This window comes from Oncorhynchus kisutch, linkage group LG2 (assembly GCF_002021735.2).
Source record: "Oncorhynchus kisutch isolate 150728-3 linkage group LG2, Okis_V2, whole genome shotgun sequence".
NCBI lineage: Eukaryota > Metazoa > Chordata > Actinopteri > Salmoniformes > Salmonidae > Oncorhynchus > Oncorhynchus kisutch.
The window spans coordinates 45,879,116-45,906,609 of record NC_034175.2 but is presented as its reverse complement, the minus strand read 5'-3'; the positions used below and the strand labels follow the sequence as shown (position 1 = coordinate 45,906,609).

The window sequence follows — 27,494 nt, the reverse complement described above, 5'->3', positions numbered from 1 at the left end:
AGGGGAATAGGTTTACAGGCACAGGGGGGAAAAAACAGTTCATGTGCTGCATAACACACCCGGTTCTTAGGGCGAGAGAAAAATTGTTTTGGCTACAGACACTGTTAGGGTGAATGTCTTAAGGTTAAATATTTGTTAAGAGGGAGGACCGACTACCTTTAAATGTTCTGCTAACCTGTTCTGAATAAGGGTTTATTCTTGGAGAGTGGAGTTAGAGAGAACAGGAAGGGGTTCTTGGAAACCTGTTGCTGTGCAGCTGGTGAGTGCATGCTCCTTTTAAGGTCCTTTTTGAAAACGATTTAGTATGTCTTTTTTCTGCATGCTTTTAATGCAGTTAGGGTAGAATTTTCTCTTGCACCCTGGGCAAAGTTAGTACTGTCTGTTACTGCTCTTGACTCATGACAGGTTGTCATAGTAACAGACCTGATGAAGGCAGAGCTTCCTGAGTCTGTTTAGAGATATACTATACAGTGGCATAGTAGCTATTAACAATGCAGGAGATAATGAAGCAACTTGTTGATTAGTTGTTTACTTACACAAGCACCCTGCAACTGAGATTTTGAGGCTTGTTATAACCAGTAGGCTGTTTTAGCACCTCAACGTTGGTCAAAGTGTTACTCTGTCTCCTCACATAAGACACTTCTGTAAAGTTATAATTGAGGCAGACAGTGGTATGTAGCCTACAGAGTTATACATCTATGATGCAGTAGTCTGCATTTTATGAAAACTAAACACAAACAGCCTTTTCAGCTTATGTGACGGTGCAGCTGTGAATGACATCTGCCCTCATTGTGGCACCCAGTCAGCCAGTAGACGCCTAACACGGAAAATTTAGGTCAAAATTCTGTGGTACACGAAGTTCAGAATAAATGCTTGGATTCTACTTGACGCCCTTGAGTCAAAATGTTATGGTTATGACTTGACATAGGTTGGGTACTGCAAAACTCTCTAAGACACAGAAGGTAAGTTCTGAGACAAAATTATCTAATGTAACCAGGTAGCCGGGGGGAGGGGGCTTGCACGTTGTGTAAGAGCCCCCACCCCCATCAAAGTTGCCCGTCCCTGTAGAAGAAGGAAGAAGATTGCATGTGTTAACTTCATGCAGGAGAGAGGCAGCCATGATGATACCCATGAACAGACAGACAGGGATAGAGAGAGAGAGGGACAGAGAAAGAGGGACAAAGAGAGAGGGACAAAGAGAGAGAGGGAGAGAGAGAGAGAGAGAAAGAGAGAGAGAGAGAGAGACACAAACAAACAGGTAAGTGCCTCTCCAAGCTCAGAGTTCATAGACTGATGATCTGTCTTAATGTGAATCAATCTGACTTATTATATATCATCTCTGATTAAATGATAGCAGCTTATGTTTAGAGGGTGTTTTGCATGAGTTAACTTCATGCAGGAGATAGGCAGCTATGATTGTATATTTTTTTTAAATAATTTTGTGGAGTGGAGATTGATTAATTTCAGTTTGACCGTTCATGCCTACCTTTTCTTATAAAAAATGTTTAACTGTGTATGTTGCTGGTTATTATTACATTATTACAACTGTATTATAAGTAGAACATATTATGTTAGAAACCACACATTATTTAGAGCAAAAGTAGTAACAACCTGACATAGGGAAAGTGAGAAAAAATTGCTAGGAAATTATTCATACAGTAGCAGAGAAAGAGTACACAATGGTTGTTTAATTGAGTATATCCACATTAACATTCACACTGGTTTTCAGCACAGTATGAATGGTCATGGCCCTAAGACTGATTGGACTGTACCAGAGTAAGTGACCCTCTGTAAGGCCCCCCTTAGCGGTCTAAATCTGTAAGTTAATATTTGTCTTTATCCTTTTCTCTAAAAAGTCACTAGTAATGAGCGTTAAAAACCTGAGCATTCACAGGGTTGGTGTGAGGAGGGCAGAAGAGGGGATTGAGGAGAGTTATTCAGCTCTCCAGACTAAACTGTATATCTGACTGTTTGACTGCGATAAGGCTGTGCTCCATGCTTCCTCACAGCAGCACTTCCTCTGTCTGTTAGAAAGCTGTTGGGTCAGCATGCTGCAGATACAAGGAAGCAGAGGGAGGAGGGCTTTTGGACCATGTCTAAGGGAATGGGATAGTATAGACAGCCTCAGATGTTATTTTGTATTTGTTTGATTGTTTTAGAGGGTAGATCCACTTTAACATTGCAGATAGATTGTGGATTCTATCAATGTAATTGTCTGCATCATTTCCAATCCCCCATATATTTTGCTTCTTTATTATTTTCCCCTAACCCTATCACCCCTCCGCTAACTGGAGTAAACTAATGGACAACAAAATGTAGGCTTCAACTTCCAGCTTATACATACTATATACATTTTACAGACATGGTATGTATATTTTACATTAGTTATCTTTTTTTATCGTTTTTATTTGTTTTTAGTACCACCCTTCAGCTACCCTCAACCACACCCATTTATCCCTGAAAACCATCCACTTTTGATTTCTAATTTCCACATATTTTAACTGTGCTCTAATGTTTCACAGAAGTTCTGAACCTTTCTATTCTCATCATTTCTACAGATTGTAAATTAAAGATGACCATTTTTACTAAGAGTATTATTACACTGAACAAAAATATGAAAGCAACATTTAATGTGTTGGTCCCATGTTTCATGAGCTGAAATAAAAAGATCCCAGAAATGTTCCATAAGCACAGAAAGCATATTTCTCTCAAATTCTCTGCACAAATGTGTTCACATCTGTTAGAGTTAGTGAGCATTTCTCATTTGCCAAGATAGTCAATCCACCTGACAGATGTGGTATATCAAAAAGATGATTAAACAGCATGATCATTACACAGTTGCACTTTGTGCTAGGGACAATAAAAGGCCACTCTAAAATGTGCTGTTTTGTCACACAACACAATACTACAGATGTCTGATGTTTTGAGAGAGCGTGCAATTGGCATGCTGACTGCAGGAATGTCCACCAGAGCCGTTGCCAGATAATTCAATGTTAATTTCTCTACCGTAAGCCGCCTCCAACTTTGTTTTAGAGAATTTGGCAATACGTCCAACCGGCCTCACAACTGCAAACCACGTGTAACCACACCAGCCCACAGCCTCCACATCCGGCTTCTTCACCTGTGGGATGGTCTGACCGGCTCACTACAGCGCTCGTGTCGCCTGTGTGAGCGTTGCAAAATAAATTTAGAAATCTATATTATAGCAATATTCTGGAGATTATTTCATTTTCAAATAACTGAAAGTGAAAGGTTGTAATCTGAATAAAGGGAACAAGGCCATTTTTTAACACGGGGTTCGTCATTCTTACTAATCTGCTGGAAAACCATTTAGGACTTAAGTACAACTTTTGTATGACAGAATATTTTAGTAAGAGGATCAATGCTTTAATATTTAGTCATTTCAGCCCTCCCTATTCATTATATAAATAGACCCGTTTAATTTAGTCTGGTTTGCCGTTCCAAATAAAGTGGAATATTTTTTGCTCTATAAATTGGAAAAAAAACACAATTTGCTTGGTCTAGGCAGGGCCATAAGTAGATAGGTAAACTGGGATATGATTAAATAATTAATCAGCCTTGATTCTTGTTTTGACAGTTTGAAGTGAGATACTCAACAGGAATATGTCTCACATTGTATCTGTGTAGCAATAAAAGATGTGATCTAAAGAACAGAACAGCAAGACCTAGTGAATGCAACAGCGCAACAGGTGTGTGGGTTTGTCTTTGTTCATGTGTGCAAGCATTTGTGGTTGTGTGTGTGTACAGAACACGTTTCTTTGCATCTATACTAAACAGGCTAAGAGGGATTAGGATATTTACATACCATATCCTCTTACTTCCTTTCACATAGAGATTTGATACTAGAGAGCTGAGTAACACCCCCACACTCCTACATCAGGATACACCTTTACCCTCTAATTTCTGTCTCTCTCTCTTTCTTCTTCTCTCTCTTTCTTTTTCTCTCTCTGGATGTCCTGCCTAACATCCACTCTGCCCGGCATGTGGAACTCCACGGCTGTGGCCTTTAACACGACCCCTGACCAGGCGAAACCAGAAGCCATGACACAACCCATGCCAACCAGTAAGTATTCTCCAACTGTCCAGTCTGGTACCGTTGAACCACCACACAACTCTCTGCATGCCTGAGCAGCCTGGGCTGTGCCTTGCAGAACAGAAACAGATTGTAGTGTCACCTTCTGCTCCACTACAGTATTTTACAGGAAGGGATAATGGTTTGGAGTATATGGGGTGGAGCCAGGGTGAAAGTACTAAAACAGATTCCCTCTCACTGTACTGTAACTCTCGAGACCCCTTATACTCCACACTGTTGTAAAGCACACAGCACCTGACCTTGTCTACCCCTGAGATTTAAAAAAAAATGGAAGAGGCACAACATATATCGGACACCTGGTAGTCTAAGAGGCATGCTGAGTGATGCTTGTATTACTGGGTTTGGGCCAGGAGTGTTCCAATCAAGAAACCAAAACAAAATTAACAACAGCAAGCAGCGGTTTTATTTTACTCCTTGTGATCTTCCATTGTTGAGTTGGATTTCATAGTTTTTTTTTAAATTTATTTCTTTAGACTCCACCTGTGTGTCCTGTCAAGAGCTGCCTTGTAAAGTGGCCAAACATTGACAGAGCAGGAAGAAGATTGTTACAGTTGTTAACATTTCTTTCAAAGCATTGACATTTAAATGTTTTACATTTGAGTCATTTAGCAGACACTCTTATCCAGAGCGACTGTTAGCTAGGTGAGACAACCACATATCTCAGTCATAGTAAGTACATTTTTCTTAAATAAAGTAGATGTCAGAAAAGTGAAAGCATTTCCATACAGTTTCCATACATTATAGAACATTTATAGTTCCTGTAATTCTCTATATTTGCAATACATTTTCATTGCTATATGGAATATGGTGATGTGTGAAACTCACTCCTCAGCCTGAAGTGTCGCCACTTGCTCTGAAAAACTGCTAGCTTGTCAAAGGGGCCGACTGGTAAGACGTCATGTGTACTATGAAGGCAGATCTCCTAGGTCTCAGCGTGAGCTGAATCGGGAGGAAGCGGTACTCGCTAAGCAAGTAGCGTGACGACCGTTACAAACACACAAAATAGCTCTTACACGTACACAAATATACTGAATGAGAGAAAATTACTGAAGTAAAATGTTAGAATCAAGAAATGCAAATGATATTAATCTATTGAATACTTTACATTTTGAAATGTCCAGATGTTATAACGAGCAATATCTGAGGGTTTATATTTTTATCAGATCAATCAAAGTTCATAATTAAAATTGGATCTGAGCAACAACAACAAATAAATAGGCCTATACTTGAGCAAGTTTTGATATACAATACGATTTCATGCGGCGTGAAGAAAAACACAAACTCTCAGTCTTTGAGAGTTCATCATTGAATATGTACTGTATTGGCAGACAGGTGAAAAATATATACATTGTCACATACACCGAATAGGTAGAGTCAAATGTGTTGTTTTAGGTTGCCAGCTGCCATAAGCCAAAAATACATGCTGGAAGTGCATGGTCATGTATACAAACAATACCTAAGGCACATAAGTATGGGGGGGGGGAGATTTAGTCAAAGTCAGGGCTACTCCAGCTATGCTATATTCACAGCTGTCATTGTGCGTGCTATCCATTGTGCATGCTGGGGTTGTCTGCTAGGGTCTGGGGGAGACGGAGCAGGCGGGCGATATGACAGCTGTGAATATAGATCTCCTCAGACACCGGGCCCTGGGCCTGACAGCGGGGAATGTGTTGCCAGAGTGGCAGCTAGACATCCACAGGATAAAAACAGTCATCTCTCACAACCAACCACTTTTACAGAGTTGTGGGATTTAACAAGGTGCAATCTTATCATGAGAAAAAGTATCCCCTCATTAGTGATGCAGTGACAAAGTTAATCTGTCTGGATATTAGAAGCAAATTGCTCAGGCTGGGTTGAAGAAGTTATGAACATTCAATAGTTATATTTATGTATATACTGTATATATATACATATATATATATATATATATATATATATATATATACTGTATATATATATATATATATATATATATATATATATATATATATATATTCATCTCTGTGGGTTTATATTCATCTCTGTGGGTATATATATATATATATATTCATCTCTGTGGGTTTCAGGATAAATTACGGGACCACAAAGAAACTGTATGGAGAACACCACCACATGGGCCACAGGTTTAGTCAGTGTCTGTCTCGTCAGTGTGTAGATCAAATTTTATCTCCGTACATCTCTACTATCTGGAGCATTTAAGTTAATGACATAATAGCAAGTCTTATCACTCAATACATCTGTAGGCTACTATGAGAGAGACAGTTATGGGCCAAAGAAAGAGGCAGGCAAGCGCCTGCAGACATTACAGAGCTGTCTTTCAGGGCCTGATTGTTCCTTCTCCTATTTTCCGGTGATGCATTTTTAAACTCCATTTTCATAACGGAGGAGAGGCAGCAGCAAACATCATTCTATTCGGCTACTTCAGAAAATGACTGGTTCTCCAACCCATGCATAATAAGCTTTAGGAAGGGAGGGTAAAAATTTTCCTCTGCACAAGTCTGTGAATTTATTATTTCTCCTTGTAAGCATGACATTCCTTTCACTGAGCACACCTGAAAGCCTGAAAGCCGTAAAAGAATATTAGAGGGTTTCCGATTTAATTCGATATTGTGCAGTAACTACTGACAGGAATTAGGTTGAAGCAAAAAAGAGGTGATCACTTCGAGCTCCAATTATCTCAAAATAGGCGATGAAGACCCAATTTTAGAGACTGACTTGTCACTTTTTGATGAGGATAAGCTCCAATAACTCTGCTTTATGAGATATTAATGATTAAGCGAGCATAAAATTTGCCATCATGCTTGGCTGCTGATAACCCTAAAGTGCTAGGAGGGAAATGTGATTTTAATGTTAATTGACAATTACCTGTCACCATGCCTACAGGTTGAATCATTCCCTGCTTGTAGCACAATACAATAACACTATGGGAGCCACAAAGTCCAGCATTTCGCTACAACTGCATTAACATCTGCTAAAGACGTGTATGCGACCAATAAAATGTGATTTGATTTGAAGTAAAGTACGTGTGTGGCACTGTCATATGAGTGCTTTGAGATCATCCTCACATTGTCATATGGTGGGACCAAAGATGGGTATACACCTGGGCTCATTCAGGTGCCTATGTCCTTCACCATACAACTGCAATATGATTGTAGTAAGCTTTGTGTTGTGTAGGAGACATTTTGTTGGTGAGCTGAGGATAAATAAACAACTAGCAGAGTGTGAGTGATTGTATGTAAGGCTTTTAGTTGACAACTACATGACGCCACACACCGTCACGAATGCAAGATTAATTTAACCACACACTAAGGAGTATGTCAATGTGACTGTATGTATACAGATCTGTTAACATCCATTTGCTCATCAAGCACCAATTGTGGACCAGGCCACATTGAATAGGTGCATTAAATAGGTGTTGAAGAACAATGATCTGTTTTTCAACCAGCTGGCAGGGCTGTTCAAAAACACTGAGGCAGCAACCTGATGTTTGTTTGTATAAGCTGTTCTGGTGGCTGTCACTCAACGTGTTCTCATTAGCCTGCTACAGAAAAGAGGCCCTTCTCTATGTGTTATCAACTTTCACTGTGCTAGCTACCATGTTAACTTTCTGCAGCGTATAACTGCAACCTATGAATAATCAGACATGGAAATAGAGCTATTATTTTCCCACACACACTAACCCCCAGTGCCCCTATCTTAGTTCACAGAGACAAGCATGTAGCATCTCAGACACAGAGTCAGGAAAGGACACAGGATAATGGAGATTCTCCATTTTTAGTATGAAAGCATATGTGTCAGAGGAGCTGAGAGGAGATGACGGTAGAGCTGACCTTGACTTGTCTGGGCTGCTGGAGTTGTGCATTCGTGAGAGGCTGTGCTTGTGAGGAGGCAGAGAAGGAGATTTCCCCTTCCTCTGCTCTCACTGTCAGGGTTTTTACTCTACTTTCAGACAGGTGGAAAGATTGATAGAGAGAGGGAGGGAGAGAAAGAAAAAAGCGGGAGAGAGAAAGAGAGCATGCTTGACAGAGGAGGACACAGACAAATACAGAGAAGCAGAGAGTGACAGAAGGGAACAGTATGTGGCAGGCGGAGAGAAAGTGCAACAGAGATAGATTGAGCCTGGGATGGATGGAGTAGTTGGAGAAATCGATAAGAAATTAAAGGGAGAACTGGAGTAGAATTAAAGACGAGATGGGAACAGGAAATAATCTGTTCTGTTTTCTTGGAGCAGGATGTGTTGTATTTAGAACTGTAGGTTGGAGGTATTTTTCCAGGAGATGAAGTAGAAGAAGAGGAGGATGTGTTTCAAAACCAGTGTGGAAAGAGGGGAGAGACCCAATAACAATCCCAAACTGGCGTCTCTGTAGTGTGTTTATCTTACTCCCCCCAGAGTCTCCTCCCCTATCCACTTCATCCCTCAGCTCCATGCTCCAGAGATAACAGGACAGATGTGCTGCCACAGCAGCAGCACCAACTACCTCACACTCTCCCTCTCTCCCTCACGCTGGTGCTATAGCTTCACACCAGGGAGAGACAATCAGGTGCCTGGCAGGGAGGCTCGATGCTGGTCCTGGAGGACAGCTGTCCAGTACGTTTTCCAATTCCCTTGGAGTGTCTGTCTTTCAGCTTCTGGAGACAGCAGAGGTGCTTAATTGATTCCACCCAGGGTAAAGGCTGAGAACTCTCAGATGTTTATAGCCCTCCCATACAGTGTAAATCTCAGTGCAGGAGTGTTACACACATATCTAAACTGAGAGAAAAGCAGGAGAAAATGGTACGGTAGCTCCAAAAAAGTTTCAGGCTCTAATATCCTCTGTCGTCAGTAACCACAGAAATGTTATGAGTAATATTTAAAAGTTGGTTCCTGATTTTGTAAAAAATGTATAGCATTTGCAATTAATCAAATTCCAAGTATTCGGGTGTAGGGTGCAGAGTTGAGATGCAGTTAATTAGGCCAAAACCATGGCAACAAACTTTCACTGCTTTTCTACAAAAGAGCAAAAGCCTTCGCCAGGCGCTGAACCTATCTGCCACGGTCTGGACTGTTCTGTTTATCTGTTTCTCCCTGATTCAGTGGTCTCTCTGTGTGTGGCTACAGTAGTTAGCCCGGCAGAGAACAGACCTCCTTGTTTATCCCCATAGGCGGTAAGGCAACGGGGAGCACAGGACAAGGCACCATCTGTCCCCAATAATCCTCAATCATGCCTGAAGCAAGTCATCTGATCCTGTCATAAGATTTCATAGCCATTAACAACCTGGCCCAGAATCTTCCGCTTTACCCGGTCAGCAATGGGACAACTGCTGTACCTTTTACACTACAAGGAAAGAAAGGAAGAAGAACGGAAATGGAAAGTAGTGTTCTACAGTTGCCAGTGCCATATGGTTGGAAGAGATAGGGTCTCCAAGCTATATTCCCAGCCAGATGTGACCCCCAAGGCCAACCTGGACTCAGTGGAAGACTTAACGTAGTAAACGAAAATCCGGGACGCTCAAATTTGTATTTTGTTTTCTATGTTACGTCTAGTCTTCAGCTCACAAGTCCGGGCTGCCAAGGCTGCCAGCCAGTAGGAGGGATGGATTAGTTTGCTGCCTACCAGTGTCTTTCCAAGAAGAATGAGGAGAAGGCACAGGAAAGGGTGTTTGTCATCTCCTTCAGCCTGTCATGTGAATATGTTTGTATTATGAAGTGGGATTCGAAGTGGACTCAGGTTGACCGTAACTCTCTTGAGGATATCCCCCTGTTGAAGTCAATGTAACACAGATACCATTGTTCAGCTTTCATTAAAAACTGTTCCCAAACAATAACAATTCAGAAGGATAGACTAATTAATGGAAGGCAGGTTTACATACCATTATGGGCCTCGATGGTCTCAAACAAGTTCATGTACCCTAACTTTTCTTTGTTGTTTATATTTGCCTAAGATTGTATTCTGAAGTACAATGCAACCATTGGTTGTTCTCCAAAATAAAAGTATGCTCATTATTGTTCATAAGCCACTCCAACGTAAATACAATTGCATTGCCATAATTCACAGGGGGAAAGATCTTTCTTCCTGCTGCCAGTAACCTTTAGCCTCCAATTATTTTCCCTCTGTGTGATTTTGTAATGATGAAGTGTGGTCCTGCTATTGAATCGGTACAGGGGAGCACTGAGGTAATTGAAAGGATCTGAGGGAAAGTGATTTCATTTCTCAAATAACAATCCCTGCGGCAGTCTCCAACTGACAGTGTCTGATTAGGGCTAATAACTGTTTCAGCCAGGGGGCATATGTTAAGTTTGAAGTATTAGTAGCCTAAAGTTAAGATGACAACTGTTAGCATAGCTGGTGGACTGGTTAACTTTGGTCAGTCAGGTCAAGTGAGGCTTTCGCAACATGCTGGAATAGTGATCTGATCTGCCAGATGACATCATGTTTATTGAGGTGTCTATTTGTTTGATTTTGATGATTGACACACATTCAGGGCACCACCTCTTTCTCTAAAGGTGTGTGACTTTCTCAATCTATTCTGTCTGTATTCCTCATTTTGTGTTGTAGTAAAGTAAAGGAGAAAGGTTTAAAACAGGGAGAGTGATGCTGCTACTATATGTGTCCAACACAATATTTCCAGTTTATTTCCCGAACCTTCACTAGGTAGGTCCTATGTCCTCAAACAGTTTTTCACAATTTGGCAGTAGACTCTTGGGCTATGTCCAGTCAACCAGCCATCTTAACCCTGTGAGACCCAAGCATTTTTGCAACACTTAGAAAAATAACTCTAGCTAAGAATATTTGTTTCTCTATTTTTTTCTACAGAATCACTACATCATAGAGAAGACAGGAGGACACACAGCAAGAGATACTGGGTCTAAGGATATTAACTATGTAGTGTTCGACATGAGTTTACGACCTGTTGCATTTTTGCATTTCTGCACTCGGAGGTCTCACAGGGATAAAAGACAAACAGTGTTTCCCTTCCAGCTTAATTTTCCAATATGATCTCCCTGAAACATAATATTATCTCCCAGTCACTAAATAACTATATATGTGACCTGGTGACCAATGGGTCATTCACAATCTCCCACATGTCAACTCTCTCAATAATTCAGAATCCATTTTTGCCTCTGAAAGATGAAAACATTTCCTTCATGCAATTTTAAACTGACCTTGTGCTTGGTAAACACTATTTCTGCAAAGCTCCTCATTTATTTTTCTGAGCCATCGACTCCAGTTGAATTTGTTATCATTTTTCACTTTTTGTTTTGAAGTGAGATCGGACAGTGTCATGAAACAGGATGTGCAGAGGGCCAGCCCTGCTTCACCCAGTGACTCAGGAAACATGTGTCCACAATGTTAGATATAAATCTTTAACTGGTCACTCAGGCCACAGATTATAATTGGTTTGACAACCAGTGCTCGAAACCAAACACCCAAAGCCCAAACACCCAGTGTTACAGGTTCATGAATTATGACAAGACATTGTCGGACAAGGAGAATATATTACAAAATCATAACACTTTATTTATTTATTTGGAATACTACAAGATATCATTCCAAGAAATTATACATTTTTGTATCCTTCTGACAACGATATGAAGTTACCATTGTGCTTCCCTGGAGGTTTGACCTAAAAATATATGGTTATTCGATAGGTTGTAAGGTTCCTGGTAACAAGTCTCTGAGAGGGGATCTGGGGCGCACCCTAATCCATCGTTCTGACAGCTCTGGGCCCGACAAATAAGTGACACTGCAGGTGGGGGAGAAAGATAATTTGTTTTGTCTTCTTAATCAGAGCTGCGATATTGGATCCAATGTTCTATTGAGAGCCATCCTCATGGTGGCATGGTAAATTATAAGATGCCAATCTAGAGGCTTCCTCAACAGGTTAATTACTTTTAGAGTATTCCATGGCAGTCCGATGATAACATTGTCATCGATCATTCTAGTAGAACTTTGATTTTGCAACAGAACTTGCAGACAGAGACTAGGGAGTCTGAGGGGCTGAGTGTGAGAGAGATAGCGAGAGAAAAGCCTGAACACAGCCAGATACAGACAGAGGAAAGCAGAGTAAGAATGTGGGGAGAGGCAAGGAAAGATAAGGGAAAATGGAAAGTAATGCCAAATACTTGAGACACAGTGTAATGGTTCAGTGTAATGGTTCTGGGGCGTGGGTGGAAGGGATTGGAGGGGCCAAACATGTTTTATTACAGTACAGCCCACTGGATCACAAACAAGAGTTTGTGCTGAGGTGTGGCTGCCCTGTAGCCTCAGACATGATTCCCCAAACCTCTATTCCATCTTCTCCTTTCACTCTTCCTCTCCCTGTCTTTGTATATCATTCCAGGTTTTTTTCTCTAATTGTCTTTTTTTCTCCTCTCCATTTGTCCCGGTTGCCTTCCCTCACGCCACACCCTTCAGACACCTGCTTCCTGCAAGTTGTTGGCCTCCTCACTCACTTGCTTCCTTCCCGAGCTGTGATTGAAATGTTGTCATTGAGAATTCTGGTCCCGGTTAGAGACTCTGTCAGAAAATGGATAAGGGTTGTCAGGGTAGCAACGAGCAACGAAGTAGCCATGGAAGGAAAGGGGAGAGGGATGATCATGGCACATGGGTAGGTCTGCGAGAACCAACGCTCCACATATTTAACTTGTTACAACACAACACATAACATTTGATAAACAACCTCGGGTTCCAAGAAGCGCTCCTTCAAGGACCAATTTTCTGATAGGATCTCTCGTACATTCATGCCTACAGCCAGAAGAAATATGCTTTCCACTTTTGATGGGATGCCTGATAATAAAAAGTGTTCAACACTGAAAATACAGGTTTGTAAAGCCTGTCCAAGTTTAACACAAAATGGTGTCTGACAAGCTTAAAACTCCAACTCATATATATGATATATTGGGCTTTTACGTGGGCGACCCACTCAAGGCTACTTACAGGCCTGGTCGTCTTCTGTATAGAGCATTTCACTCCACAAATTAGCTTTACGTAGTATCCTTGGCAACAATTACAAGACCTCGGACTTAAACATATTTTACCTTAAACACAGACTGTGTATTACCTACGGTTTCTCAATAGGCCTAGATGAAGTGTACTGATAATTGTGTTTATTCAGTGGACCCTTTGGTGAAGATAACAGCTGACTGTTTTGTTTTGAAAATTGCATTCTGTATCTACGAGATGGATTGAGTTTTGTTTTGTACAGTCTGTATTGATTGAGATACTCAGCCAGATTTCATTAAATGAAACTTTGAAGCCATTTTTTTTGTTGCTACCACACTCTCTCTCTCTCTGCCTGTATGTGGTAGACAGAACTACTCTGATGATGACTTTGCTGTCTGTTTGTAAACACTTCATTGCAAGTTCATTATTGATGTTTCCATATTGCCAGATTGCACTGGCATTGCTTGCATTTCATCAAAGCATCTGACATTACTGCTGTTGAAGAGATTGCACTATTGCCCTCCCAATCAACCCAGTCTAAAGTAGCAGAAGAAAGAATCTCATTAGAATGTGTTGATTAGTTATGCCTGGCAGGCCGTTCGCAAGTTATTCAAATGTATGTCGTTCTGCTGCTTCGTCTCTCAGGCGGTCATTTACTTTCATTACCATCTCTGGAGATGATGATCAACCTGCACTGCTACAGAATGCACTAGATAGAACAACGTTGAGTAGTTTGGTGCCTATCTAGCCTAAATGGCTGCCATGCAACTTGAACTGTGTTTTGCAGGAGATCTCTAAACACACAAGGGCATGCTTTCTGCTAATACTGAACATACAGTTCATCAGTAAAGATACCGTTTAATGTAAGTGTTTATCCTAGAGCTGAGTAACTAGCATTCACAGTGATAAATGGCAGTATAAAGAAAATATGAAGTGGAGGTTCCCATTAGATATCTGGTTTTACCTAATGAACTCATAGAGGCTGGTCAAACCTCTCAGATTAATAATTTAAAATGGTATGTCTGCATGGTTTAAGAGCTGATAAGATGCCTCCCTCCCCAGCCTCCCACCGCTACCCAATCCTTTCCTCCGTATTCTTATCACAACGTGACTTGGAGGTCAGTGCATGAGTAGAGTATGTGAGGGAAATATTAGTCTGGAACATGGAAGAGAAAAGGCAGCTTTGGCCAGCTCAAACAAAGTAGCCATTTTGATTAGCGAAGCACGATTGTTTTCTCAGACAGCAATGTGCATGTAGCCAAGAAAATATGGTAAGACTGGATTGCAGTCCATTTTACATACCCATACATACCTGTACATACCCATACATACCCGTACATTCTGCCTTCTGTATAGTCTATCAGGGAGTTGCACACTTGGACTTAATGGAAGCAGTAAGCTCAGGCTTTCAGTTCCTCAGAATGGCTATGAGCTACTGACTCAAGTGACGAAATCAAAGCAATTCTTCAGTCAGCCAATTATTGCCCTTTCATTGAATAGACCCATTTAGATACTATTTTTGTTGTACAGCACCATACCAGTCTTACTCTGACAGTGCTCTTACTGGAGGGGATAAATAAGAAATATGTTTTCTCCTTTAAGTTGATGTGACGAGGAAAATGATTGAGAAAGCCAAAGTTCTTCTTTTTGTGTGTGGGAGAGGCAGGGTTCAGAACACATGTATATGAATATTAGACCAACGTTTTTTGAAAGTTATAAAGTCAAATATGTTTGGAGCCCAGGCAGGGAGTTTGAGGTGAATGAAAGATACGAGAGACAAACCCTGCATATTAAAACTCTTCTGCAAGGATAAAGTTCCCTTGGTCGGCAAATTGAAATATTTGACATTTTACTCAGGAGTGTTATCTTAATGCATTCTAAGACCCTGACGTTGGGAGAAAGTTCATTGTTCATTTATGGAGGCCTTGCAGTCTCAAGACCAGATGAGTAGGTTTTTGATGTGATTAGTTATGATTTCTCCTGGTTGCTTACGTAACATATAGCTAAGAATAGTGTTGCTAATGGTTGGTGCTTAGCTCATCCACAAACACAAATGCTGTACATGCAAGAGTGTTATGCTTGTGCATCATTTTCTCGACTTGCAGTATATGTATTTATAAAATTCAGTACACAGTATATAAGGGGAAAATAAATAAAGGGAACTGCAATATTATCATGTTTATCCAAGACACAACCACTCCACCTGCCAGAACTCCAAAGATGTGCATTTCATTTTAAAGGACACTAAGTATTTCGATTTTTCAGACAGCTGCATGAGCAGCTCTCAGCATGTTAAATAATACAAGACGAGCGTCCTTCTCTGTGGAACATTACCGAAAGAGGAAGAGCAGAGAGAGATGGGGGAAGAGAGAGGTATTTATCCAGTCATTTAGTGGATGTTTTCACCCTCAGTTAGGCACAGGCAGCGGGCCACAGCTGAGCTGTTTGCTGACGGAAATCAGGAGTCAGCCATATCCACCAGACAACGACAGGTGGGAAATACAGTTGAGAAACCGCCCTTGCAGCCCATCGATATTAAAAAAGTTTGAAATCCTCTGAGGTGAAACTGTGCTTTGAACACCGTCTGTTCAATCCTTGAAATTCGAAGGCTGTATTGAAGAGTTGGCAGTTTTTTTGCAGTGCTATCAAAATTCATATCTAGCATCTACTTATTTGACAATGAATTTTTATGTTAGTCTCCCAATCTCCCATGTTGTTTGATAGGCTCAGCTTCTCAGACTGAGATGGAGATTATTCTCAAGCCCCTTCTGCCACTTCATAATTGGAGAAGCATTGGTCCAACAAGCTAAATGATCCCAAAAAGTTGTGGGATTACAAATTGAACAGCAACTCACCAACAAGTACAAGTCAGTAACAACACCACAACTGTTGATTTGATTTGAGACATAATTGTGTTGCGACAGTATGGGTGGCCTCAAGTGACCGCTGCCAAAAAACCAAGAGTGTTATTGTCATGGTCGCTAGCATTTGCATTCACCTCTCAAGACTTATCACAACTCCATTAATGACATCCCCTATGCCAGCTGGCCCAGAGTGGGAACCAGGAAATTGACTGTCCAACTGCAATACCTCTATACTGAAAACTACTTTAGAGCACCAACTCTGCACTACGTGATAACATTTTCATTAAGATTGTCCATGCAGTCTAATAGTGTGAGAAGCAAGATGCCAGCTTTTCTAACATTTAAATGGATATTATTTACTTTTCCTTACGATGGCCACTAAATTGGACAGCCATTTAGGGACCAAGAGCCACTAGAGCTAGATGCGGCCAGGCTTTAGCATATATTTATTTCCTGAGAATATCATATCAGCACAGTGTCAGCCACAGATCTGCAGGGTGGAATTAATTTGGCTTCCAGTTCCCCCTTCCTTCCTACAGGGAGACACTTACCAGGCCTGCTTCACAGCCGGCTTTGGGCAAGATTAACGCCACTTCTGGGAATGCGATGAAAGCAGTGTCTCGTTCCCGGGGCAAACTCTTCTGCGGATGTGTCGGCGAACGAAGTGAAAGAAGGAGGTGATGCACGTTGGCTAATGCTCTGTGGCATCCAATACTCACCACCCTCCTCACGCCTTTGCCTGCCTGTCGGCCTCTTTGGCTTCTGGTGACGGGAAGAGAAATCTGCACTTGGATGTGGCTTAGTGGTCCCCATCGGGGGCAGTGCAGATGTCCCACTCTCCATGTCGCAGCAGCGAGCGGATCTTGCTAACGAGGCTAACGAGGAGACACCTCCGGGCGAGACAGGCCCCCCGTGTTTGCTTGGCAAATTTATCAGGGATTTGAGCTCTCTCCACAGCTCTCAGATCTTGGCTGGCCTGATTAAGTGTAGACCATATAAAGAAATTAAACTTAACCCGTTCCCCTACCCTGAATTATGGATGGATATATTTTTGCTTTAAAAAAAGGATAGGATAGGCTGCCACCCTCTGAATTTCACCATGCATCTTAGTAGCAGCTTAAACTATTGACCTGCTTGCTGCCTCATGTGATGTTGAATCTTGCCTTAAGCAAAGTTGCTATTTTTTTCCAGCAGGGTTTCCTTGCAAGTATTTGAAATGATGCATGCACTTGAAAGAGTGCAGTTCCGTTACAAAATATTGAGAAACAATTTCTACCTACACTTTATAAGAAGTATAACAGTTATGCCTGTTGTGTAATTATGTAAATTAGACTATTCATATATAGTAAGACTGTGAGGTGAAAAATGTATTATGATTATACATTTCTGGAGTGAAAGTGAATCTTCCACTGTATTCTACAACCAAACACTGCTTTCTTTCTTTGTATATTCACAGGTCTGAGTGAAACAGCAGACATGATAACCCCTGTTGGTGAGTTTATTTTCCGATAAAGTATCTTAAGTTTCTGCAATCTGAATAATGTTATGCATTCCAAAATCCAATCTAGATTTTTACAAGGGAATGAGATTGCATAGAGGTATCCTGTCTTCTATCTGATAAACAGCGATAATACACCAATAAAGAATGGTTATATTTAGATAAGACAAAATACATGCAGCTCGGCAGCAGACACAGGGTGTTTCTCAATATGCATAAAACCGTGCTCCACACTCTCATGCTCCGTGTGCATTCTCCGAGGACGTTCTCTTGAGTATGTTCTTTTGAGGACAAGAGTGGGGAGAACACATAAAACATTACATTTGAGAAGTCCTTGCACTCCCCCTACTGTATTACCTGACGCTGCATCTCCCCATTCACTGAACATTCTTCCAACCAGGACAATGGCAACAATAGAGACAAAACAAGATATACACAAAGCAAACGTTTTACTTCATAATTGTCAGATATACTGTATGTGAATCGTAGTAATCCAGCTAGTTAAACAGGCAACAATAGCCTAAAACTATTGTTATGCAAGGTAGATGTACATTGTCCGTGTGTAGCTAGCTTGTCATCGAGTGTTTAAGAGGCGAAGTCAGGTGCAGGAGAGTTGAGTGATGTAAACAGGCGCACTTTATTTCGTTCCAAAACGAGAGCACTACATAAATAACATGCGCTCAAAACATGGAACATAACAAAAGTAAAGCGGGTAAATAAAACCCCAACATAACATGAAACAATTACACACAAAACATGATGGGAAACAGAGGGTTAAATACAAGTAGATTGATTGGGGAAATGAAAACCAGGTGTGTACGGAAACAAGACAAGACAAATGCATATATGAAAAATGGAGCGGTGATGGCTAGAAAGCCGGTGACGTCGATCGCCGAACGCCGCCTGAACAAGGAGAGGAGCCGACTTCGGTGGAAGTCGTGACAGTACCCGTCTTTGATGCGCGGCTCCGGCGACGGTGAAACTCCCGCAGCAGTTCAGGATCCAAAACATCTGCAACCGGAACCCATCACCTCTCCTCTGGCCCGTACCCCTCCCACTCCATGAGGTACTTTAGCCCCCCCGCCTGACGCCTCGAATCCAGGATGGAACAAACAATGTACACTGGGGCCTCCCCCACCTCAGATTCCTGGAGAGGACCAGCCACCACCGGCCTGAGACACATGGAAAGAGGGGTTAATACGATAATCAGAGGGAAGCTGTAATCTATAACATACCTTGTTCACCCTCCTCAGGACTTTAACCTTTCGCTCGACAACATGCCGCTGAAAAGGCATCGTGCGAAATTCACAAATATTTTTAAGAAATATGTAACTTTCCCACATTAACAAGTCCAATACAGGAAATGAAAGATAAACATCTTGATAATCTACCCATCGTGTCTGATTTCAAAAATGCTTTACATCTAAAGCACAACATATGATTATGTTAGGTCAAAGCCAAGTCGAAAAAACACAGCCATTTTTCCAGCCAAAGATATGAGTCACAAAAAGCAGAAATATAGATAAAATGAATCACTAACCTTTGATGATCTTCATCAGATGACACTCATAGGACATCAGGTTACACAAAACATGTATGTTTTGTTCGATAATGTGCATATTTATATCAAAAAATCTCAGTTTCCATTGGCGCCTTACGTGCAGTGATGTTTTGATTCCAAAACATCAGGAGATTTTGCAGAAATACTCAAAATAAACATTGATACAAGTGTTATTCACAGAATTAAAGATAGACTTCTCCTTAATGCAACCGCTGCGTCAGATTTCAAAAGATTTTATGGAAAAAGCATAATCTGAGAACGGCGCTCAGAGCCCAAAACAGCCATATCCTCCATTTTGGAATCAACAAGGTTAGAAACAACACCACAAATATTCACTTACCTTTGATGATCTTCTTCAGAAGGCACTCCCAGGAATCCCAGTTCGACAATAAATTACTGATTTGTTCCATAAAGTTCCATCATTTATGTCCAAATAGCCAGTCGAAAAGTTCCGTTACAGTCCTTTAGAAACATGTCAAACGATGTATGGAATCAATATTTAGGATGTTTTAACATTAAACATCAATAATGTTCCAACCAAAGAATTCCTTTGTCTTCAGAAAAGCACTGGAATGAGAAGTAACTCATGTCGGGAGCGTGCGTCATGAGACCAAGGCTCTCTGCTAGACCACTGACTCAGAGGTCTCATGAGCCACTCCTTTATAGTAGAATCCTCAAACCAGTTTTTAAAGACGGTTGACATCTAGTTGAAGCCCTAGGAAGTGAAACCTCATCCAATCTCAATGTGTATTCGGTAGGCCAAGCTTTGAAAAACTACAAACCTCAGATGCCCCACTTCCCGGTTGGATTTTTCTCAGGTTTTCGCCTGCCATATAAGTTCTGTTATACTCACAGGCATCATTCAAACAGTTTTAGAAACGTCAGAGTGTTTTCTATCCAATACTAACAATAATATGCATATATTAGCATCTGGAACAGAGTAGGAGGCAGTTCACTCTGGGCAAGCTATTCATCCAAAAGTGAAAATGCTGCCCCCTATCCCAAAAAGGTTAAATGGCCCCATAAACCGCGGAGCCAGCTTCCGGCAGGGCAGGCGGAGGGGCAGGTTATGGGTCGTGAGCCAGACCTGGTCCCCTGGTGCGAACACCAGGGTCTCACTACGGTGACGGTCCGCGCTGGCTTTCTGGCGACGCGCGGCTCGCTGGAGATGGACACAGGCGGCCTCCCATATCTCCTCTGCGCACCTAAACCAGTCGTCCACCGCAGGAGTCTCGGTCTGACCCTGATGCCACGGTGCCAGAACCAGCTGGTACCCCCAATACTCACTGAAAGGGGGAGAGGTTAGTGGAGAAGTGGCGAAGCGAGTTCTGTGCCATCTCGGCCCAGGGCACAAACGCTGCTCACTCCCCCGGCCGGTCCTGGCAATAGGACCGCAGAAACCTGCCCACATCCTGGTTGACTCTCTCTACCTGCCCATTACTCTCGAGGTGAAAACCTGAGGTGAGGCTAATCGAGACCCCCAGACGTTCCATACACGCCTTCCAAACTCTCGACGTGAACTGGGGACCCCGATCCGACACTATATCCTCAGGCACCCTGTAGTGCCGGAAGACGTGTGTAAACAGGGCCTCCGCAGTCTGTAGGGCCATAGGGAGTCCAGGCAGAGGGAGGAGACGACAGGACTTAGAAAAACGATCCACAACGACCAGGATTGTGGTATTTCCCTGTGAGGGAGGAAGATCCGTTAGGAAATCCACTGACAGATGTGACCAAGGTCGTTGTGGAACGGGTAAGGGATTTAACTTACCTCTGGGAAGGTGTCTCAGAGCCTTACACTGGGCACACACCGAGCAGGAGGAGACATAAACCCTCGCGTCCTTAGCCGAAGTGGGCCACCAGTACTTCCCAGTCAGACAGCACACCATCCGACCGATCCCCAGATGACCAGAGGAGGGAGAAGTGTGGGCCCAAGAGATCAACTGGTCACGGAAAGCAGACAGAAAGTACATACGCCCAATGGGACACTGGAGGGGAGCGGGCTCTGTACGCAACGCCTGCTCAATGTCCGTATCCAGATCCCACAAGACCGGCGCTAACAAGACAAGACAAATGGATATATGAAAAATGGAGCAGTGATGGCTAGAAAACCGGTGACGTCGATCGCTGAACTCCGCCCAAATAAGGAGAGGAGCCGACTTCGGCGGAAGTCGTGACATAGCTACCAATTCTTCATGGCTAGCTTGCTAATCGGTAGGCCCTATTGAGTTACCCATTCACTGAACCTTCTTCCAGCCAGGACAATGGCAAGAGACGAAACAAGATATACACAAAGCAAACATTTTACTTCATAACTATCAATTAGCTATATGTGAATCGTAATAATGTAGCTAACCAGATAGTTTAACATGTAAAATAACCTAAAATAAATGTGATGCAAGGTAGATGTAAATTCTTTGTGGGTAGCTAGCTATCAATTCTTTGTGACTTTCTGGCTAGCTAGCAATAGTAGCTAGCCAATTAGCCCCATTGACTTAGTACGGGCTTGCGATCTACAGTACGTAGGCAGGTAAACATGCCAAAATTAACACAGCATGTATTTACTACCATATCAAGATAAAATATTGTAGTCAGGCAATATATGAGATGTGAATAGGTAACATTTCATTCCGAAGTCGGAGTGAATTTTCTCTCACTTCAGCTCAAGTAATGGGCGCACTTGACTTCAATAAATGTTGCGTCATTTTTTACATGGTTGCGTCATTATTTCTTTGCATACTTTCCTTTGAAGATTGCATCGATGCATGCTTCAAAATATGTACAAACAGAGTACGCATTCGAGAAGTGCCCTCCGTGCTCCGTTTCACATACTTTGATTTGGACACATACTCCGATCCTCCCGTGCTCCAATTTGCATGCTCGGAGCACGGTAGTATGCATTTTGAGAAACACCCACAGTCTCATAACGGAGTATGTGTTGCTTTGGTCAGGTCTAACTGAGGGAGAAGGGAAGGTCTGTGAGTCTGCATCTAAAATAGCCAATCATATTTGGATCAAGATTGAATGACTTATGGATTTCATATGCATATTGAGGCCCCCAGAACAGGCAAGCATTCGTCAAAGTCCATAGGCCTAAAGTTGAGGTGTTTTACACAATTCAAATCTTGATTTAGTACACAGTAACTGAATGAGCCACGCATCCTGGACACTGTCCCATCCCAGCTGCTTCACTTCACTACTCTGTTCCCACAACTACACACTGAGGATCTGTTGTTGAATTTCCCTCCCTCCGTCCCAAATGAGAAGGCTCTGTTAGGGCTTTTTTAATTGCTGAGAATGTGTCCACATCATAAACAATGCATTGAGATGAGGATCTAATGAGTGGGCGAACACCAAGATGTGTTTCGGGTGATTAGGCATTAATGAGGCTGCCTTTTAATTGCGCACTTTGGGGTCTCCATGAACTAATCACCATTTTGTTCTTCCTTTCTTTCTTCCTTCTTTAAGCTATAGCGCTTTCTCATGCTTGCAGGGATCGATCTCCTTTTTGGATTTAACGTTGTGTTTTTATAAATGACACGGTTTCGGCTATGACTGACTGACTCTGTGACTCTGTCCTTCAGAGAAAGTCAAGTCAAGATGGGCAGATGTTGCCTGTGCAATAATTCATGATTACCTTTAATCACTTTCTTTAATGAGAGTTTTGTCCCCCGGTGACGGATACAAAGTACCTCTCTGCACACACACACACACACACACCAGGGAGACAGCTGTCTATAAAAACAAACCTTTATGAAACATTTACATTTGTTAAAATAACAAAGTAAAGCCTGGGGAAACTAAATATTAATGTGGTTCAAGATACATGGGATAAATGGAAGGTAAAATAATTGCTCTTACAGCATTATAACTACACACTGTACTTTAGCCATCTATGTAACTTATGTGAACCTACACTACCGTTCAAACGTTTGGGGTCACTTAGAAATGTCCTTGTTTTTGAAAGAAGAGAACCATTTTTGTCCATTTAAAATAACATCTAATTGATCAGAAATACAGTGTAGATGTTGTTAATGTTGTAAAATATTTTTTTTTGTAATATCTACATAAAACACCAGTCTCAACGTCAACAGTGAAGAGGCGACTCTGGGATGGTGGCCTTCTAGGCAGAGTTGAAAAGAAAAAGCCATATCTCAGACTGGCCAATAAAAAGAAAAGATTAAGATTGGCAAAAGAACACAGACACTGGACAGAGGAACTCTCATCCCGGAGTCGCCTCTTCACTGTTGAGGTTGAGACTGGTGCTTTGCGGGTACTATTTAATGAAGCTACCAGTTGATGACTTGTGAGGCGTCTGTTTCTCAAACTAGACACTCTAATGTACTTGTCCTCTTGCTCAGTTGTGCACCGGGGGCCTCCCACTCCTCTTTCTATTCTGGTTAGAGCCAGTTTGCTCTGTTCTGTGAAGGAAGTAGTACACAGCATTGTATGAGATCTTCAGTTTCTTGGCAATTTCTCGCATGGAATAGCCTTCATTTCTTAGAACATGAATAGACTGATGAGTTTCAGAAGAAAGGTCTTTGTATCTGGCCATTTTGAGCCTGTAATCGAACTCACAAATGCTGATGCTCCAGATATTCAACTAGTTTAAAGAAGGCCAATTGTATTGCTTCTTTAAGCAGCACAACAGTTTTCATCTGTGCTAACATAATTGCAAAAGGGTTTTCTAATGATCGATTAGCCTAAAATGATAAACTTGGATTAGATAACACAACATGCCATTGGAACACAGGAGTGATGGTTGCTGATAATGGGCCTCTGTGTGCCTACGTAAAAATCTGTTGTTTCCAGCCTCAATAGTAATTACAACATTACAACGTCTACACTGTATTTCTGATCAATTTGATGTTATTTTAATCTACAAAATATGTGCTTTTCTTTCAATAACAAGGATATGTCTAAGTGACCCCAAACTTTTGAACAGTAGTGTATATGAGCACATCTGAAATCCCTTTCCTTTTGCCTCGTTAGTTTGCGACGTGGATGATGGATACTTTGATGCCATACTAGGAGGTGAGTTATAATAGGGTTCTTCTCATGCCCAGAACACTCAAAGGGTTTCCATCAGCTTTGCTTCCCTCTGCAAACCTCATCCAAGTCAATATGGCTGATGGATTTGATGCTGGAGGCAGACATCCTCCTTAGTTTAACGATGCAACACAAAGACATCGCTTTCCCCTTCTTTCAAAGCAGCAGTCTGCTAAATGTTTCGGAACAGAGCTATTTAAAGCTAATTTCTGGAGTCAGCCAACCAACGGGACAAATTTTACATGTAATGCCATTGCTATTTTTATGGCACAAAATACTGTCCTTGTCTCCCAGCAGCTGTAACAGACCACAAAATATGCATTTTAAAAAACACTTTGTCCTTCTTCTGCCAGTAATGTGTTCAAACTAGAATCTAGCGTGAAACTGACTTTTTATTATCAAGAGACTGGCATTTCACAAAATAGACAATTAAGTTGCAAAACATCTTCACAAGTTGTGATTTTTGGCCCAAGACAGATTTTTCAAACTTAACAGGTCACTGTAGGACAATGTGTCTCTATTACCACATTACCACTACCATTCACTGTTGGCAAACCATCACAATGAACTTTGATTTAAATATTGTCCTTTGAAAATAACAGAGAAACAGTTGTTTAGGCCTGTACTTGTCTCTGAATACCACATTATTGAGCAAACTCTTGTTTTGTACTGCACTCTGTTGGCAGATTGAAGCTTGATAAGTATTTGGAGATGCATATCCCTTTTGGTTTTGTGTTGGCATTTACCAACCATCAGGGAATGGTCATCTTTCTGATCCACATACAGTCCAATGACTTTGCCCATTCAAAGATCAATGACACTTCAATGTCGAAGTCCTGCCTGTGCAGAATCGCGGGCTATTGTGAAAAGCGTCCCTCATTGTATTTTGTCATTGTGATAGTGAATTGTCATTGTGAGACCAAAGTCCTTTCTGTAACACCCTCATCTATCTCAATTTGCAGCTGTCATTGCTGCTGTGGTCCTGGTGCTTCTTTGCTTGGCAGTGGTAGTGATTCGCTACATGTACCGGCACAAAGGCACCTACCACACCAATGAGGCCAAGGGCACCGAGTTTGCCGAAACAGCGGATGCGGCACTTCGAGGCGACCCGGCTCTGCAGGATGCCATGGACGAGAGCAAGAAGGAGTACTTCATCTGATCTCAGGAGCGGCACCCCCTGCTGTTTACAATGAACTTGGTCTGCCAAAATAAGTGTATTCTGGGGTTGGAGGATAGAAAAGCTTGGAGAGGGGGTGAAAATCGCCTCACCATACTGATGCTCAGAGTGACTGTTCAGACAATCTACCAAAGAAACATCAGATGCATCTTACAATAATATCAATTCAGTATTCTTCCCCCTATCTGTTTCTTTCTCCAATATATTTGGCATATCACCAAGCATATATACTTTTCAAAACACTGACTTTGCTATTAGGAGGCTATATTTTTGTCATGCAGAAGTGGGGAACAGTGAGGAAAAACGCTTCTTATGAGGATCTAAGGCACCCATAGACACCTATGCCTTCTGTGGAAAAAGCAAGAGTATTCCTAGAACACAGAGTTGTAAGTAATGGACCCTTCTCAAAAACGTCTATGATGAAACTCAAGGAAGTGAATGGATGTAGAATTTAGCTCACAAAACTAATTCTATTTTCTAATGGTATTGAACCCAAAGCAAAATCAATTTTGTAATGAAGAAACCTCTCAATAAATAGTAGGAGGAAAACATGGAACAAATTATGTCGAAGGAAGCGACTTTTACTGTACGAAATTAATCACCAATGGGCCCGTACCAAAATCCTGAATATGCCTGGATGCTCCCGGAATTACTTTTCAAGAACTTTTGTTTGGATTGTGATTGTCAATTTGTGAGTGTTCAAGGGAATGGCTTTAGCAATGGTTAATAACTAGTTAATTACAGATCCAAAGAGATAAAGTGAGAGCTGAACAACCTAAAACTGCAGGAAGACCTTGCCGGATGAGGTTAGTTGTGAATACCAAAGTGATGCTCTGTCTTAGACAGGGAGGATCAGGGTTCAAACAGGTTCCTAATGACATTTTCTCACTAGTAGCCGAAAATCAATTCCAAGTATATTGACATGCTATTTGGATAGCCACAGAAAACCAAACATATTGTGGTCTTCCCATCCTGATTTGGGCTTAATAAATTACACAAACTAAAAGTATTGTGCGGTTTGTGTCCATAACATTTTTTGCATGAACATTATAGACCTGACATTTTTTGGATTGATGCAGAAATCAATGATGACTTTGTGAGCACCAGAGGTTCCTGTATAAATGTCTAAGGGTGGATAAGTGTTGTGATCTGGTCAAAGCCGTAACCACTATTTGTGGGTCTATTTCTTGGAACACTGTAATGATGCTTTTTAAATTGCCTTGCTAAGGAAAAATATTGAAGTACAACTCATTCAGCTGTAACTGCACTGCCTCAGTAAAACGACAACTGCAATCATTGGATATTGTCTGTGATGTTCCGCCAGGATGATACTAGACAAAAATGAGAACACCCAAGGATTTTTTATTTTTTTGTCAATTAATTTTATTGTGGTGGAAATGGCAACTGAAAATATGCCCCCCCCCCATTCTCCAAATCTCATTTCAATTCCCCAAACCCTTTTTCTCTTCTCTGCTGGCTTTGATTAATGTGAACTTTTCTTTGTCTCCATGATTGCCAAGTTCAAAAAGAATAGAAAGGACCGTTTTCTTGATTCAAAAAAGAAGGGCCAATGCAAGATGGCTCCTCTGCAAATTATGCTTTGATAACTAGTGCTGATGCAAACAAGTATAAGACACATACGCAGCAATGTAATTATTCACTCTCCTGAGGGCGGACACTTTTTTTTTAGATCACACCTTAAATGTAGTGTAAGACAATTGCTACCAAAATGTATTTAATCTCTGCTGAAGATAACGAAATTCTCTCCAGCTTGTAATTTCCTAACACAAGATAAAAATGAGAAGACTTGTAGTAAGAGGATGCATGGCTATGCCAAGGCATAGCACTTAACAGAAGCTGTTCCAGAACTGAAGATACCTTGATCCCGGGATTGTGCATCATTTGTTTGCTTTTGGCCCTCTTTGCAATAGTGCATGTCGTTGACTTTCACTATAAGTGTATTTCATACATTAATAGCAGCTTTCAAACTGAGAGCTCTCTGTAACTACAGTTCATTTTTGTTTTTTCATTCTTAACTGACAGGAGACCACTGACATTGAGAAACAGAGAGGAAAGATCTGAGCTAGCCTCAGCGGCAGTAAGAAATACAACTTTACTCTCTGTTTCTTTTGCACTGTGGGATTACCAGATTCAAGTGGCAGGAATTTACTCTTTACGTCCCCTTCACCTTGAATGTTTTTGTTAACTGTTGAATTATTCATGTTCACGCATTATTTTGAAGCACAAATGTTTTATTTATTTCCACGAGGTAAATCCAACTAAAAGCAAATAAAAGGCATTCTAAGTCAA

General features: G+C 41.5%; 1 protein-coding gene across 4 annotated transcripts; it reads left to right on the top strand.

The window, feature by feature from the left end:
- LOC109867281 (glycophorin-C-like) lies at nt 1-27,494 on the top strand. Of its 4 annotated transcripts, none has more exons than XM_020456365.2 (5): nt 1-259; nt 4,048-4,084; nt 17,359-17,394; nt 23,951-23,992; nt 24,970-27,494. In XM_020456365.2, exons 2-5 carry the CDS (start codon nt 4,063-4,065, stop codon nt 25,164-25,166), a joined length of 297 nt encoding a protein of 98 aa, XP_020311954.1. In that variant the 5' UTR covers nt 1-259; nt 4,048-4,062; the 3' UTR covers nt 25,167-27,494. The 4 variants fall into 4 exon arrangements, with proteins under 4 accessions (XP_020311954.1, XP_020311961.1, XP_020311934.1 ...); XM_020456372.2 differs by lacking the exon at nt 1-259 and adding an exon at nt 272-1,818; XM_020456345.2 differs by lacking the exon at nt 1-259 and having other exon boundaries at nt 3,032-4,084.